The sequence below is a fragment of the Schistocerca piceifrons genome, chromosome X (genome assembly GCF_021461385.2).
Source record: "Schistocerca piceifrons isolate TAMUIC-IGC-003096 chromosome X, iqSchPice1.1, whole genome shotgun sequence".
Lineage (NCBI taxonomy): Eukaryota > Metazoa > Arthropoda > Insecta > Orthoptera > Acrididae > Schistocerca > Schistocerca piceifrons.
In genome coordinates this window covers 199,227,701-199,245,312 of record NC_060149.1, presented here as the reverse complement: position 1 = coordinate 199,245,312, position 17,612 = coordinate 199,227,701, and the positions used below count along the sequence as shown (strand labels likewise).

At 40.9% G+C, this 17,612-nt stretch overlaps 1 protein-coding gene across 1 annotated transcript in view; it reads left to right on the top strand.

Moving 5' to 3' along the window:
* LOC124722247 (serine-rich adhesin for platelets-like) overlaps window positions 1-17,612 on the top strand; it is a 218,441-nt gene that overhangs the window by 187,363 nt on the left and 13,466 nt on the right. The window contains exon 15 of the mRNA XM_047247437.1: window positions 4,784-4,886. Coding sequence (XP_047103393.1) covers window positions 4,784-4,886 — 103 coding nt within the window. The remainder of the gene's footprint in view (window positions 1-4,783; window positions 4,887-17,612) is intronic.

The following is a 17,612-nucleotide window of genomic DNA, read 5'->3' as shown; positions in this document are numbered from 1 at the left end:
TTAGCAGCTAAAATTTTGGCAGTACATTTCTTTCATTGTTTTCTTCCTGTGTAACAAATTTCAGGGTAGGTTTCGACATGTCTTATTGGACCATTCCATTATAAGTAGTTCATCTAAATGACTCGGTCATACTTATGATAAGAGCAGCAACAATTTTTGTTTTTCTTGTTGAACAGAAGATGGGAGTATGGCAGGTATTGGAATGAATTCTTGCTTTATCAAATGCTCAATATTTTAATTCTTGTATCTGGCCCATAAATGTAAAATTAGTTCTCATACTGTGTGACTATTCCCTTGGAAGTAGTAGTATTGTAGCTTTACCTCACAACTACTCGTTACATTGTTTATTTCTTGAAATGAAATGGATAATCATAGCATTCGTGTTGATGACAATTCCTAAAGGTAGGGCTAATGGACAATATTGTGTAACAACCTGTAACACTAAGCAGGTATTGCTATAATGCTCTCCAATGTTTCTGTCTTGCATTCTGTGATATCATCACAGCTAAATCAATTACGTTGCATTAATCTGTGAAAAATAATTAACTTGTGGTCACTTTGAGTGGCTTGATTTCTAATATGCCATTGCAATTTCATTGTAACCTCATAATATTAGTTATATGCTATATAAATGGCTCATTTTCTTTAAGTTGACTAACTGATTAATTCAGCAGCAGTACTATGTAAATCAACATTGTTAAAATTAATATTCCAAAAGTTCACCTAGGAAGGAAAAGAAAACAGAGGAACAAGCATCTGGGCTAGATGTAGTTTCCGTGTAGAACATACAAGCTAGAAACACTTCACTTACCAGGGAAAGGATTTTCTTCAAGTGAAATACTGTAGAACACCAACTATCGAAGATGCTCAGGTCATGAACAACCTCACGTGATACAAAGACTTTGAATTTGGAAGGTACAGTGTGCAATTGACATCTGTACATAATTGAAGGATAAAACATCATTTTCTGAAAGAACTGATATGTATATATCTAATGGTAGTAATAAACAAATGTTAAATTGTATACGGAACCACTGAAACATACAGACACCAATGAGCCATAACATTTTGATAAGTGACTTTTACAAAGGACATGTTGTTATGACTGAGTGTACGAAAAGTGGCATATTGGAAATGGTTGCACTGGTTGCCTGTTTGTGTATTACTGTCATAAGCACGTGCGAAAAGTGGTCAAAGGATGGTAGAACCATGAATAGGCAACAAGCTGCCGGACATCCACACTACTGAGTACAGTGTCAGTGCAGGCACAAGTTTTTCAGAGCACACCATTTGGTGTACATTGTCGAATGTGGGGCTCTGCAGCAGACGACCCTTACACTTTCTTACATCAACTCCAACCGTCATCAGTTATAATTTCAGTGGGCACAGGATCATCAACACTAGACTGTGCATCAGTGTAAATATGATACCCGATTGGACGAATCACATTTCTTGCTGTATCAGTTCAATGGTTGTGTCCAGTTACACCATTATGCGAGTGAATCATGTTTGAAACGTGCCTTGTGCTACGGACACGAGCCGATAGTGTTATGTATGGAGGACATTCACCTGAGCTTCCACTGTATCTGTGGCAGTAATCGAAGACACGGAGACAGCTGTGGACTATGTAAACATTATTGTGACCACCTATGTACCTTCATGTTTGAAGTCTATCCTGGCAGCCATGGCATCTTCCTACATCGTAACTGTCTTCATCACCAGGTCAGAATTGTGCCACAGTGATTTGAGGAGCATTATAGCGAACTTTCATCGATGAAACCCCCCCATCAGAAACCGATAGAACACATCTGGGATGCTATTGGGTGCCAGCTCCGCACCCACGAGTCACTGCCCCATAATTTACAGGAATTGCGTGACCTGTGCATAGACATCTGGTGCTACAAATCTCTGGAACTCATCGAGGACTTGTCGAATCTGTGGTAGATTGACACACAATGGAGCAGATAATCATAATGTTTTGGCTCATCGTTGTATATACATTCACACAATAGTATTAAAAAACTTTTTGTTTCCCTTTGTGTGGGGCTGACAAACTGGGCCACAGCTCCACAAATGCCATGACAGTTACAAATGCTTTAAAACATTTCATTGACAAAACAAGCTGCTCTGTAGCACTTACATCACCAAACTCTTCGTCGACCTGTATTTCGCTACCAACAACTTTGATAGCCATCTCTAACGCTCACTGTCATTGAGCAAGAGTTCTGCACCATTATTAAGTTTGAAAGAAGTTTTATCAGTTTCTGTTTTTTCCAAAACATTTAGCAAGTTTTTCCATGATAATTTTAAGGTATTTTCCCACACTATACTTTGAGCTTCAACTACCCAGTATATAGTGTGCTTCATGATGCTGGCACGTATCTGTTTTGCAATGGTGTGTTGTGATTGTGATTCAGAAGTAGCAATTTTCCAATGGCAGTAACTCTTTAGCTCATGGCCTGAATTAGGACTGATACGTTACATAGTAGATTCTTCTTAGTTGTTGTCTCATTGAGTGCAGCAAGTGAAGAGCTTTGCTTGGAAACCCTGTAGACATGAGGTATTTTCAGTGTTTAGGAAATCCTCATTATGAAACCAACCACAAAAACCTCTACAGATACTCCTGTGTTTCTGCGATTGTTGTAGTAAACATGGGGACATTAGTGGTTTTTCTCAGAGATCTTGGTTTGGCAGTTCTACCAATGACTATCAGCTTCTGTTAGTACACTCAGTAGCTCTTTACCGTTTTTATCAGGTGTGACATTTTGTAGGTAGCATTTTAATATTTAAACCCATTCCATAAGTGCTATACTATTTGTCCATCTTTCTCCACTAAATGTTGAAGCCTTCACAAAACAGAACAGCTGCTATGTTATCAACTGATAAATTTTCACCCAAGAACACCCAAGAATTATAACTACTATGCCGTGTAATATGTTGTTTTTTTACCTGTTAATCCATGCTTCATTTGGCAATAATTTTCTTTTTCATGACGTCATTTTTCGTGCAGTACCTTTGTCTTAGCCATAATTTTGAGATCCAAAAGGCTTATACATCTGCTGCTCGCCAGCAACAGAACAGTTTCTTGGCATTGTCAGTATCTTTCTACATTTCATTACATCTAATTTCCTTTGAAATGAAGGCACTATGATTTTTAGTTTTAACTTTGTGACTTTCCTGGACATGATATTTATAGCAAACAATTTGAATGCTGATGCATAATTGAAAAGTAGAGCAGAAAACAGCTGGAGTTTTGTAAATACAGATGTCAGGGGTTGCCACTGTAGAAAGAAGACAGCTAGTAAAGCTGTCAAGACAGCATAGGAGACTGTTTTTTTGTGAAACCAAGCATCAGAAAGACTTGCTACTAAACTGGAGTGGCAGTTATAATAAAACATTTAATGTCAGTAAAACTGTTAGAGCAAATCCAACATAGATTGAATTGAATGTAGAAATTTGCTCATTTCCGTAACCTTAGGACTATTTGAAGCTGAAACTGCCATTCTAACCTTGGATAATTAAAGAGTGAGATTTCTACTGTAGACTTATCAAAATCTTGATCTGCGACTGGCTGTCTGTAGTCGGTTTTGATAAATACAGGACTGTTTTGGTGTTTGGGAATAATTTCCTGATAAAATTTTGTTGCATTTTTCCAACACTGGAAAGTCTGTGGAAGTGCTAATTTCATAATGATAGTGGAAAAGTATTTTATTGTGCTATCATAGATAAATCTGTGTTCCTTCCAGTTACTCGTTCCTGTTTAAATCGTATTATCTGATGGTAAGTATCAGGGCACCTATTGGTGAATGTTAATGAAGTGTGTCAACTCTTCGCCTTTATGACATCTTGAACTCTGCTCCCGACACTTTCAGTAAGGTGTCTAAATGTCTGTGGAGGAAGAGCAGCCCATGCTGATGTGTTATCTATAGCTTGTGATGCCTTTCACATCATTGATATAATTTCTCTGGCTTGAATCAGTACAGAAGTTAAACTTTGATAAAATATATTAGTGATTGACATTACTGTGGGTAAAGTGGGTGGGTCCAGCAGTTGTCCATTTGCTGCCCTCAGGGCCCCTGAGCTCACTGTGTTGCCTCTTATATTGGGGTCACATGTAGTGTTGTCAGGTACAGTGGGGGGGGGGGGGGGGGGGAGATAAGTATAAGTTTGCACTGTGTTGCCTTGAGGCTGGGAGTACACAAATTGAATCTGTGCAGATAGGCTGGTAGCCATGATAAGATCAGACAAGAAGGAAATGGAGAGCCAAATACTGAGGAATGTTAAGTTATTTGTTGTCATTTTTGTATAAATGAAACAGTGCTACTTCCAAAGTTAGGTTTTTGGTAAATATTTTACAGTTGCCAGTCGATTTCAATCACTGTGTGACTATCATCAGTGCTACTGTTAAAGCCCTAGCCCAGTTGATTTTGTACCTTCGGTCTGACTAGTATGTTTGTTTGATATGTAAAGATATTACAGTTTTACTGCTTGTGTTTATAAGTCCACAGGGCTTTAATACTAGCACAAATAATGGTCACACAATGATCGAAATCAGAATTTTGTGCACTATATTCACATTTTCTTACATCTCTATAATTATGTAAGTATTTTATTCAATCTTCCCTTGTGGATTACACTATATCTGTACGATTCATATTGGTTCAGATATGTATGTGTTGTCATGCATGAGAAGCTGGATGTGTAATGATATAACAGCATTTTAAGTGTCTGTATTCCATTTCCCTCCATGCATCTTATGAATTTCATACTGTTTGCTTTTCAGCGTGAAGTAAACACATCAGAATTGATAATGATTGATCGGATGTTTGTGGCAGAGGAACATAATATTCTGGAGAAGTTAAAGGAAGAGGAACAGAGGGCAAAAGGTATTAAGCAATCTATAAACATTATGAATTAGATTACATATTGTAGGAAACTATAGTTTTTATTCTTTAGGAAGGGATAGATAATTTCCTCACCCTCACCCTCTCTCTCTCTCTCTCTCTCTCTCTCTCTCTCTCTCTCTCTCTCTCTCTCTCACACACACACACACACACACACACACACACACACACACACAAAGAACACAGTCACCACTCACTCACATAGTTTCACCCACACAGCTATTATTGCTCACTTCAAAACAGAGCAGAAACATTCAAATTGCTAAATCTCACCCATACCAATTTCTTCTCATTTACTACTCCCCAACTGCTTCTAAATCATCTTGCTGCGTCTTGTGTTGTCACAAACCTCCAACTGCAAATCATTTTCATTATGTCTGTACTTTAATAACTCATCTGCTAACAACACTGCCTGTGTTGCTGACAGGTGTTATGGTAAATCATTTATAAAAATAAAAATTAAGAGCAGTATTAGGGTCAAAGGCAGAGTCTTTAGATACTCCAGAACTAACTTTCCTCTATTCTGAAACATAACTTTTACTTTCATGACATATTTTCTAACGACTGTTGCCTGGCAGAAAGATATGACAGACAAGTTGTGGATAGTGCCATGAATACCATGTTTGTATAATTTCCTAAGCAGCGGAAGATGATTATCGTTCAGCTCAAAGGTATAAATAAATCTAAAAACAGCCCACTGTTAAATTTATCTTTGTGTGTAACAGTAAGGATTTGCTGCAAGTTGCAGAAAGCTTTTTCAGTAGATTTATTTTACCTAACTTTGAGCAGTAAGTAGACATCCATTAGTCCAGCATCAAACAGTCCGAAACACCCAATGGTCGGGTCCCATCCCAGGTTCGGAGCCACTCGGAAGTGTCCACTTGTGCTGCTTTTAGACACAGTCAGCATTTTTGGAATGAATTGGAAGCATTCAGACTTCACATGGCTGATCTCAGTTGTCACCACACACAGGTTAAGTTCATCATTTTTATTGCAAGCAATGTTTCCCATTTTTTCCTTGCAGACTATGATTCATTTTACACAAGGCGTATATTCGCTGGGACAACCATGAAATCCAGGAAGAACCCAGAAATTTTTTCATCTTGGAAAAATTTGGGATTTTTTTTAATTCCAGGTATTTTTTGTTGCTTCAGTTTTCCACTGAATTTTTGTAATTTTAATTGGTAAGAACTGATACTTCAGCGAAGGATTTTACTTTATCCTGCTACTGCAGAATAATACTGCAGCAATAAAACAAAAACAAGATAACAACACCAAAATAGAGCTTTAGTTGCAAAAGAAATGTGCCATTTACAACAACAAACAGGATGTATATGCACTGGGAAATCCGGGAAGAACCTGAGACTGGGAAAAACCTGGGAATTTTTAAGAATTCCGGGAATTTTTCATTGTTTTAGTTTTCAGTTAAATTTTGTAGCTTTTACTGGTAAGAACTGATACTCTAACAAAGAATTACACTTTAGCCTGTTACCGCAATATAATACTGCAGCAATAAAACATATACGAGGAAAAGAAATAGATATAACTTAAGTTGCAAAGGAAATGCGCCTTTTACAGCAACAAAACACAGCATGCACACAAGTGTCTGCCAACAGCAAAATGTGTCAAGGACTTTATGACGAAGACTATGCAATACTTCATAACAACATACTGTTTCTGATGGGCGTTATGGCACAGCGGTTAACTTTAGGTTCATTTGAGCAGTTGCCAGTGGGCTTCTGCGCATGCGCAGTTCAGTCGCGTATGAGCAGTACCTTCTCCCGCTTCTGGCTACTTCAAGTGCGACTGTTAGCTGTATCAAGATAACTAGACACGAGTGGTATCGACAGTAGCAACAAGCAGCCAGATTGTACCTGGAAACATTTTTCTGACACACCCAAGCTGCCAGATTTGTGCATGCGCAAAGCATTCTGAGTTGTAGTGGGATGAGGGGTAGTCTCAACGTGAACCGTGTTTACGTTTGCTGTTTCCTCTTGGTTTACAGCCCTCAAGAACAAAATGGATTTCTGTGGCTGGTAGCAATAAAGAGAATTAAAATCTTTACATAATTATGGAAGGCTAAAATATTGTCACGTATAAGAAAGTGTAATTAATATAATGGAAGGAAACATTCCACGTGGGAAAAATTATATATAAAAACAAAGATGAGGTGACTTACCGAACAAAAGCGCTGGCAGGTCGATAGATACACAAACAAACACAAACATACACACAAAATTCAAGCTTTCGCAACAAACTGTTGCCTCATCAGGAAAGAGGGAAGGAGAGGGGAAGACGAAAGGAAGTGGGTTTTAAGGGAGAGGGTAAGGAGTCATTCCAATCCCGGGAGCGGAAAGACTTACCTTAGGGGGAAAAAAGGACAGGTATACACTAGCACACACGCACATATCCATCCACACATACAGACACAAGCAGACATATTTAAAGACCAGATCTGGAATGAAAAAAGGCGAAAAGGTGTTGGTTACAGATGGGCTATGTTGGACTTGGGTTGGTAGACAACGATGTGCATAAAGGTTAGGTGGTTGTGTTGCCGCCAAAACACGTTAAAGGACGGAGAAATTCGGGAAAATTTCGAAAAAACTGCGTGTAGTATATTAAAAGGAGTGGTATTGTGGTGGCAGATTATGAAAATGAGGCTAACAATTGTCTGACGAAGAAATAATGGCGTTAAAACCTGTGGGAAGCGGCTAAAAATGATCAGTGATGTGGGAAAAACGGAAATGGAAATAAAGCGAAAGTTATTAGAACTGGCCGTAATGGTTGTTTAAAAGGTGAAAGGAGCTGTTTGTGAACTAGAAACGGTGGATATTATAGCGGCGGTAGTGCTGAAAGCGGCAAAAAAATATTTTTTTGGTTATGGTTTGGAAGTGGGTTACGTATTATTGAGTATATATATAGGCGGGATAAAATAGTATAGCAGATTACGGTAAAAAGGAGAAGGTGAATACAAAGTGAAACTACTGGCAAAAACAGAAAGAGGAAAATAAGACGACAGAAAAGATTTCGAAATGCAACAGTGACAATAACAAACGTAATTGTTGGATTCAAATTAATGATATCAATATAATGGAAGGAAACATTCCACGTGGGAAAAATTATATATAAAAACAAAGATGAGGTGACTTACCGAACAAAAGCGCTGGCAGGTCGATAGATACACAAACAAACACAAACATACACACAAAATTCAAGCTTTCGCAACAAACTGTTGCCTCATCAGGAAAGAGGGAAGGAGAGGGGAAGACGAAAGGAAGTGGGTTTTAAGGGAGAGGGTAAGGAGTCATTCCAATCCCGGGAGCGGAAAGACTTACCTTAGGGGGAAAAAAGGACAGGTATACACTAGCACACACGCACATATCCATCCACACATACAGACACAAGCAGACATATTGGTCTTTAAATATGTCTGCTTGTGTCTGTATGTGTGGATGGATATGTGCGTGTGTGCTAGTGTATACCTGTCCTTTTTTCCCCCTAAGGTAAGTCTTTCCGCTCCCGGGATTGGAATGACTCCTTACCCTCTCCCTTAAAACCCACTTCCTTTCGTCTTCCCCTCTCCTTCCCTCTTTCCTGATGAGGCAACAGTTTGTTGCGAAAGCTTGAATTTTGTGTGTATGTTTGTGTTTGTTTGTGTATCTATCGACCTGCCAGCGCTTTTGTTCGGTAAGTCACCTCATCTTTGTTTTTATATAGAAAGTGTAATTAGATGAATGACGAACACAAACTTCACTTAACAAATGTTTATTCAGCTCTTGCACGTGCAAGAGCACAGAGCGAACTGCCTTTGGCCAGAACACACACAGTATATATGTACAATGATCCTTAACATTTGTGGCTACTTCTAGAATGTACTCGAACCGAATATAGAAATTAAAATTGTTTTGTCCAGGTGAGTTTTGAACTCGCGACCATCCATGCAACAGTTTAGTACCATAACCTCTACACCACCGAGCTGCTCAGCTTCTTCTGTGACATTGCTCCGTCCTTAAGAGAACAGCGTCTCGGTGTTACGTCCTCCTAGTCCGGAAACGAGTCATAGGTCCTGCATACTCTGACTCCTGATGACTGATTCTCGCACTGGCGGTGATTTTCTTAGAAGTTCTTTTGCTACTATGCTCTTAGTTACCTTTCCGCTTGTTGCCTTTCGCTGGAGCTACGAATTTATCGTGGGTTGCAGGATCCTTACAGGGCTTCATTCGAAGGGCGTGGACTGTATCTCTGACCTTTCGTCGTCTTGTGTCGGGGTCGAAATCTTCAGCTTCATAAGTAACATCAGAGAACTGTCTTACAACCTTATAAGGTCCAAAGTAGCGCCTGAAGAACTTCTCAGAGAGACCAACCTTCCGAACAGGAGTGAAGATCCAGACGAGGTCACCAGGCCAGTAGATAACAGGCCAGTGGTTTGTGTCATACCTTCGGTGATCATTTCCTTGAGGCTGCAGCGTGCAGAGTCAAGCTAACTGCCGAGCTTCCTCAGCTCTGGTTAACACCTGGCCTATGTAGTCATCATCCACGTCATCAGGATGTAACGGAAACACAGAGTCCATCATCATAGTCGCCTCAAGCACATGCACCAGGAAAAGTGGTGTAAATCCTGTGGTGTCTTGTTTGGCAGTGTTGTAGGCAAACATCACAAAAGGTAGCACCTCATCCCTATTGCTCTTCTCAACATTGAAGAACATTGATAGCATGTCGGCCCAGGTCTTATTAAGGCGTTCAGTAAGCCCTTTAGTTTGCAGATGGTAGGCAGTCGTCGTGTGATGAGTAACGTTGCACCAACGGTTTATCTGTGTCACAAGATTCGACTGAAGAACTTTCCCTCGATCCGTAATTAATGACCTTGGGGCACTGTGTTTTAATACAATGTCTTCCATGATGAATTTGGCTACCTCGAACGCTTTGGCGGTTTCCACGGCACCGAGCGAGGTGGCGCAGTGGTTAGCACACTGGACTCGCTTTCGGGAGGACGACGGTTCAATCCCGTCTCCGGCCATCCTGATTTAGGTTTTCCGTGATTTCCCTAAATCGCTTCAGGCAAATGCCAGGATGGTTTCTTTGAAAGGGCACGGCCGATTTCAGTCCCCATCCTTCCCTCACCCGAGCTTGCGCTCCGTCTCTAATGACCTCGATGTCGACGGGACGTTAAACACTAATATCCTCCTCCTCCTGTTTCCACGGCTTTTGTAATGGCATAGCATGTCAGGTAATCAGTGCAAACAATAATCCGTCTATTGCCACTAGCAGACATTGAAAATCATCCGAGGATGTCAATCCTAACACGCTGGAAAGGCGTTTCGGCTGGTGGAATTGGTGTGAGCCAGGTGGTTTCTGAGGAACTGCCTTTCTCCTCAGGGACTCTCGACAGTGCGACAAATAGTGATGGACACTCCTAAATAAACCTGGCCAGAAAAATTTCTTGCGGATTATATCGTATGTCTTGATAAATCCTAGATGTCCGGCCTCAGGTGTCATGGAATTTCTGTAGAACATCTAAGCGCACGTGTTTAGGAATCACTGCTAGCCACGTCTTTCCAAATGGATCAAAGTTTTTCTTGCAAAGTAATCCATTAACTACCTTAAATTGTCCTTTCACATCCTCTGACCGATTTAAGGCAAGCATAATTTGAGATCTTAGTGTCCTTCTGCTCAGCAGAGAGATCCTGGAGTGCAGCGAGACGGTCACTATCTTCATCGAAGTCTTGATTGTCATGCACAGGGTTTCTTGAGAGATAGTCGGCATCTTGGTGTTTTCTTCCACTTTTGTACACTATGGTAATGTCATACTCATGAAGACGTAGTGCCCACCTGGTGAGTTGTCCTGTTGGATCCTTAAGACCTGTCAACCAACAAAGTAAATGATGGTCTAACTGTGAATGGCCTTCTTTGGAGATACTGTCGAAATTTGCACATGGCCCAGATCACAGCAAGACATTCTCTTTCTGTAGTTGAGTAGTTTTTGTCGGCTTTTGTAAGTGTCCTAGAAGCATAGGCTATAACTTTCTCTTTTCCATCTGAAATTTGCACCAGAACAGCACCAATCCCATACCCTCTGGCATCTGTGTGTAGTTCTGTAGGTGCTCTTTCATCATACAGACCAAGTACAGGGTCAGTCATCAGAGCTTTTCGCAGCACATCGAAAGAATTTTGTTGAGCAGCACCTCAGATAAATTTAGCATCAGCTTTTAACAACTCTTGAAGTGGCCTGCCTTTGATTCAGAAGTCTTTGATAAAACGACGGTAATAAGAACGTTATCCGAGGAAGCTTCTCACATCTCTAATACTTTTAGGAATCAGGAATTTTGTTATAGATCTCACCTTTTCTGGATCTGGCCGCACACCTTTGTTTGATACAAGTTGTCGAAGTACTTTGATTTATTTTGCTCCAAAGAAACACTTTCTTGGCTAAAGTTTCAGTCCGCCTTGTTGGAGTCACTTAATAATGGCCCTCACTCTTTTTATATGTTCATCAAATGTCTCTGGAGGACACTATAATGTCATCTAAATAACAAAGACACATCGTTCACTTCAGGTGACTTAGAAGATCATCCATTCAAAAGTTGCTGGTGCATTACACAAACCAAACGGCATTACCTTAAACTCATACAGGCCCTCAGGGGTGCTGAATGCAGTTTTCTCACGATCAGCCTGATCTACTTCGATTTGCCAGTATCCCCTGTACATGTTCATGGTTGAGAAAAACTTAGCCCCCTTCAGACAATCTAAAGTATCATCAATTTGTGGAAGAGAGTAAATGTCCTTTTTAGCTATCTTATTAAACTTCATGTAATCAACACAAAAGCGCCAACTGCCATCCTTCTTCCTGATAAGGACCACTGGTGACTACCATGGGCTCTGCGAATGCTGAATTATGTGATTCATCATCATTTTCTCTACCTCATCGCGAATTATTCGACGTTCCGGTGCTGACACACGGTATGCTGTATGGGTTATTGGTTGATGGTCTCCAGTGCTAGTCTGGTGCTTCACCTTCGATTTGTCTAGTTTGCTCTTCACCTGTGGATTGAAGCATTCAGAGAATTCTTGAAGAGTGGCAAGTAGCTTTTCCTGTTGGTCCTTAGCGAGATCTGGTGGTAGTCGAGCTAGAAGATCTTGTCTCGTAGTGGTTGCGCTAATTTTGCCAACAGACTCGGCATGGGAGGTTTCTATGACACTCAGCTGTTTTTCAATTAATGGCTCAGCATTTGCTATGCACATGCGCCTTGGAAGGATCTGCTGTTTTTGGCGACAGTTACCTATCCACAATTCACCAAATCTGTTCTTAAGCGAGATGACAGAGGCTGGGATGAACAAGTTATTCTTCAGTGATATGCTTCTCTTACATTCCACTACAAGATCCATGGGTTTATGGATGGCATGACATGTGACAGTTACCTTTCTAGTGCTGACTGCAGGAGTGATCACTTCATCCAGCACAAATAGTTTCCACACCCTTGGATCCGCCTGTTCCTATCCACGGTTTCTCATCTCATCTAGCATAATCTTCGAGCGACCACAATCTATAATTGACTGAGAAGCTTTCAAAAAGTCCCACCGTATTTCCTTTTAGCCACCTTCAGTAGAGATATTTTGTTGTTGACAAATACAGTTTTCTGCAACTGGTGATGGTACTTCTCCGAAATGACTGAGTATGGTGATCCAGAGTCCACAAGAGCTTGGGCTGTTTGGCCATCCATGAGGGTATCAACGTAGTTTTCTATCATTTTTGTAGTGATTGACGGCAGAGGATATTTCTTTTCGGCAGCCTCACCTCCAAGGAAGGTCGCACCCTTTAGTTTTCCTGGTTGCAGCAGCTAGGTGATCGGCTGAGGCTCCTAAACGGCGATGGAGACCTTGATTGGCGTGTTGGGGAACGTCTTCTCTAGCGGCTGGCTTGTGGCGATAGTGACCTACATCATTCTGCACTCGCATCTTATTGTTCATCTTCGTCGTCCCAGAGTTGACGTCAGCTAAGATCTTCTGGCACGGCCGTCATCAAATATCCGCCGCCTTTCTCGACAACAGCGCACCACATGTCCCAGTCGTCCACAGTGGAAACATACTGGTTGGTTATCCTAGGTCCTCTAGATGTCAGTCTTCTTTGGTGCCCAAACAGGTTCCTCATGTGGCATTGTAGGAACGTAACTCCGCCTGGGTCTCAACTTTTTCACTGTTTTAAAGGGAAATGAAGGACGAGAGATTGGGTTCAATTTTTTTCTACTTCCTCCTTTATGACCTCTTGAAGCATCTCTGTTTTTTGCTCACCGTGCAATCCAAGTGCCTTCTGAACTTCCTCTCTCACTATCTGACGAAGAACACTTGTGAAATCAGTTGCTTCCTCCATCACATACATCGATACAATGTTTGGAAGTCAAACTTCTTGCGTGTAATTGTTTTTTTTTGACGCATTGTCTCGATATACTGGCACCATTTTATGAATTCGTCTGCTGTTGAAACTTCCTTCAGGAGTACAGCTTGATACATATCCTCAGCAAAACCCATCATGAGATGTGCAACCTTATCTTCTATCTTCCTCCTTCATTCTAGGATCCACTATTTTACACAGCTCCAAGACTTCTTGAATGTATGATGCTGTAGTTTCTCCTGGACACAGTGCCCAGCACTTCAATTTATCTTCAGCCTCGCAATTCTCTCATTGTGTGTCACCGAAATACTTGCACAGTTGTGTGATGTATCAAACTGCAACACATGCAAAAAAAGACAAATGTTATATGTGAAAGCTTAGCTTTTCTTGTTGCTACACTATGTACATTAATTTAAACCATCAACTTTTCCTATTTATGTGTTTGAACAACTTAACAGTGATGTTACTATAGGCTGACTACATCACGTGTCCTGTGCTGTGAATCACTATTTTTACATGCGACTCATCTTCCGAAAGACGAAAACCAAATTTCAGAAACTGTTTTTCGCTGTCGTGTTTGCACGTTAAGGTCTGAAGTTGATTTGCTCGCGCAGTTAACTATGGCACCTGTAAAACAGCTATTTAGTCAGCACAATCGCTATTTCTCTTCAATTAGACTAGTTGTAGATAGTGAATCTAACATTTCTGCTTATTGTTCACTCTACAAAAAGCAACTCTGTTCATATTACCTGAACATTTTTAAAAATAAAATGAAACCTGACAGCCCAAGCACGTTTCAAAACCAGTTGTGTTTACATGGGAGCGAAAATCGACTGCAGGATTGGAGAACAGACAACCAGAAGTGGATTTCCAAATCGGTTTTGAAATGTTTACATGACCACACAGAAGCGGTACTTGGAGATCAATTTACTAAATACAGTTTTCAGAGCCCCATGTAAATGCAGTAAATATCTTCTATCATTGGCTGGCGAGATCAAATGACATGAGCTATGATTGGCTAACAAAAGCACCTCACGATTTCAATGCTTTGGAAACTAACGTTCTGTGTTTATTGGAATTCGACTATATACTTTCGTAATACAAAAATATGCAGCATACATGTTGCTGCACATCAGAGATCTTTCCAAAACACATTTTTTTTCTGATGTTCGTTTCCTAAAGTGGCGGGAGGTTCTACATCGGTTTATAAAACCTTAACCATTCACAGGATTGATCAGTTTTACGATCCCGAGGGAAGGTATATTGTCAGTTAACATGGAAAAAGCATATTTTGGCCCGGGAGAAAGTGTATTTTTTAACCGGGAAATCAGGAAAAACCCGGGAATGTTTTTTCCTTTTCCACCTATACACCCTGAACAAAAAAACAGTGCACACACAAGTGTCAAAGGCTTTAGAACGAAGACTGTGCAATACTTCATAACAACAAACTGTTTTCAATGAGTGTGATGTCAAAAATGTTTACTGTCCTGATATGTCATGGGAAAATGTTGCGAATGGTGGTTTGAGAAGTGTTACTTTCAAAGTAAATTTCTATTTATGCAAGATGAATTACACTATGTGTGAGAATGTGCAGTGAGTTTCTTAAATCACAGTGTGTTTGAATGTCATTCAAAACTTAAAACTTAAACACCTTGAGGACCAGCCACTTAGAAACAATTTTGGACGCAGAACACGAACCATTTATGCCATTCTTTAAAATTTTTCTGGTGTATTGCTATTTGATACATCTTAAACGGCAACACATGCTATAAAATACCAAGCTTTAAGGTCAGTTTTTCATGTTTATTTTAGTTCTTTCATAGATTACAAATTATGCAGTAATAATGCAAAAATTATCCTTAAAAAAAAAAAAAAAAAAAAGGTTCGAGTTCAGTTCTTGAGAAATTTCACACGGTTGGTTGGTTGATTAAAGGGAGGAAACCAAACAGTGAGGTTATTGGTCCCATCGGATTAGGGAAGGATGGGGAAGGAAGTCGGCTGTACACTTTCACATGTAATTGACTTTTCTATGGAAAAATGCTTGCTGGAACATTTATTCAACCAGGTAACCCACAAAATGTTTGGTGCACAGTAGTGAAATTTGTAATCGTGTTTGTCAGAGATATTCAGCTGATGATGCAATGTAAGATGTGCTGTTAGGATCCTGCCTGATCGCATTCTCAGAAAAAACAGCAAACAAATTTTGATGACCAATATTTAATGCAAAAGCTTAGCTTTTCTTTTAGCTATACTGTATATATGTATATAAATTTAAACCATTAATTTTTCCTAGTTGTGTGTTCACGCTACTAAAGTGAAGTTGCTATTGGCAGAGTACATCACATGTCCAATGTTCTGAATATTTGCTGTCATTGGCTGGTGATACCGTGACATGAGCTATGATTATCTGAGAAAAGCGCATCAGAATCTCAATTTCAGTGATTCAGAAACTACCATACTGTACTTGGCAGAATTTGCATTTATACCTTCATAATACTAAAATATGTAGTGTACATGTTGCTGCGCATTAAAGATGTTTCCGAAATGTGTTGTTTTTTGCTGGGTTTAATTTCCTAAAGTTCCAGAAAGTTCTACACTGGTGTAGAAAACCTTTACCATGTAAAGGACTGATAAGAATCTTGTCTCTTAACACAGAAAAAAAAATGCCCTTTCATCAAGGGTATAGTTTATTTGCACCCGGGAAAAAAACTGTATTTTTAACCGGGAAATCTGGGGGGAAAAAATCTAGAAAATCCCCCCCCCCCCCCCTTTTTCCTTGTGTGTTAACTTGTGTGATGTGAAGCTGTATGTCCCGTCACCCATAAAATGTTTTTGATTGTTTTGCACACACTATGCAATGAATGTGGACACCCGCTCCATGAGGGAAACCCTTGTCTTCTGCCACTCAGGTGTATTAATTGTCACGACCATCACTCATTACGCTTGCCAGATTGTCTGGTTTATAAGAAGGAGAAGAGATACAGGAATAAAATCCCCTTGATCGTTTATCCTACACTGAGGATCATCAGATATATGGCCATCTTCATAGTGTGTCTGTGGTATCTAACTTTTGTCTCTGTCACATCTTTTCAGCCTCCTCAGTACCCTAGTCCTGTCCCTCTCCTGTCTCACTCCTCTGCGGCTCCCACACCATCCCCTCCGGGTACCACTCCCCTTACCTCGTTGGAGAAGTTCCCCTTTTTCAGCATCTGCCGATGATGGGTGCCCCTCTAAGGAGCCCCCACCCCCAACATCTCTCAGACTGGAGGCCTGCTGCCATAAGCCGGCTGTGGGACCCACAGTCCTTGTGACCCAAGGTCACCCACTCTTTCTCTCAATTCCAGATCTTGCTGAAGCCTGTTCTCTCTCCAGGCCCTGCCCTCCTTGACCTACGAAAGAGGAGGAGGAGGAGGAAGAGAAGAAGAAAAACAAAAACAAAAGTCCTTGGACAAGGCCCTGTGGTGCCCCCGGCCATGTACATATTCCTTGTTAGTGGTGGATGGTGACCTGGGGACGTGACCAGTTTCGGCCCATTCGCCTTCCATTTGGATCTCCATTCTGCACTTCTTCAATGGAATTGTAGTGGATACTACCATCACTTTGCAGAGTTGCAATTCTTTATTTCCTTTTACTCCATTGCTTGTGTCGTCCTCCAGGAATCTTGTTTTGCTGATGCTCACTCTCCAACCGTTCGTGGGTTCCGCGCTTTCTGTCAGAAGCATGTTGGCCATTTGAGGTCTTCGGGTGGTGTCTGCATGTTGGCCTATACAGACGTTGTTGGTACATGGCTTCCTCCTTCATATAATATTGGAAGCAATTGTTGTCCAGGTTCTCTTGAACTCTGGTCATTGTTTACAATCTCTGTCTCCTTTACTACCATCACTTTGCAGAGTTGCAATTCTTTATTTCCTTTTACTCCATTGCTTGTGTCGTCCTCCAGGAATCTTGTTTTGCTGATGCTCACTCTCCAACCGTTCGTGGGTTCCGCGCTTTCTGTCAGAAGCATGTTGGCCATTTGAGGTCTTCGGGTGGTGTCTGCATGTTGGCCTATACAGACGTTGTTGGTACATGGCTTCCTCCTTCATATAATATTGGAAGCAATTGTTGTCCAGGTTTTCTTGAACTCTGGTCATTGTTTACAATCTCTGTCTCCTTCCTGACAGACCACCTACACCCACTGCCCTAACTTCCTACCCCCCTCTCAGTGGGCTCCTTTCACTTCCGGCTGATCCTGTGGTGGAGCACTCCTCCTCCTCCCCCCCCCCCCCCCCCCCCCCAAGAGATTTTAATGCCCTTTACCCCTTGTGGGGCAGTGCTTTCTA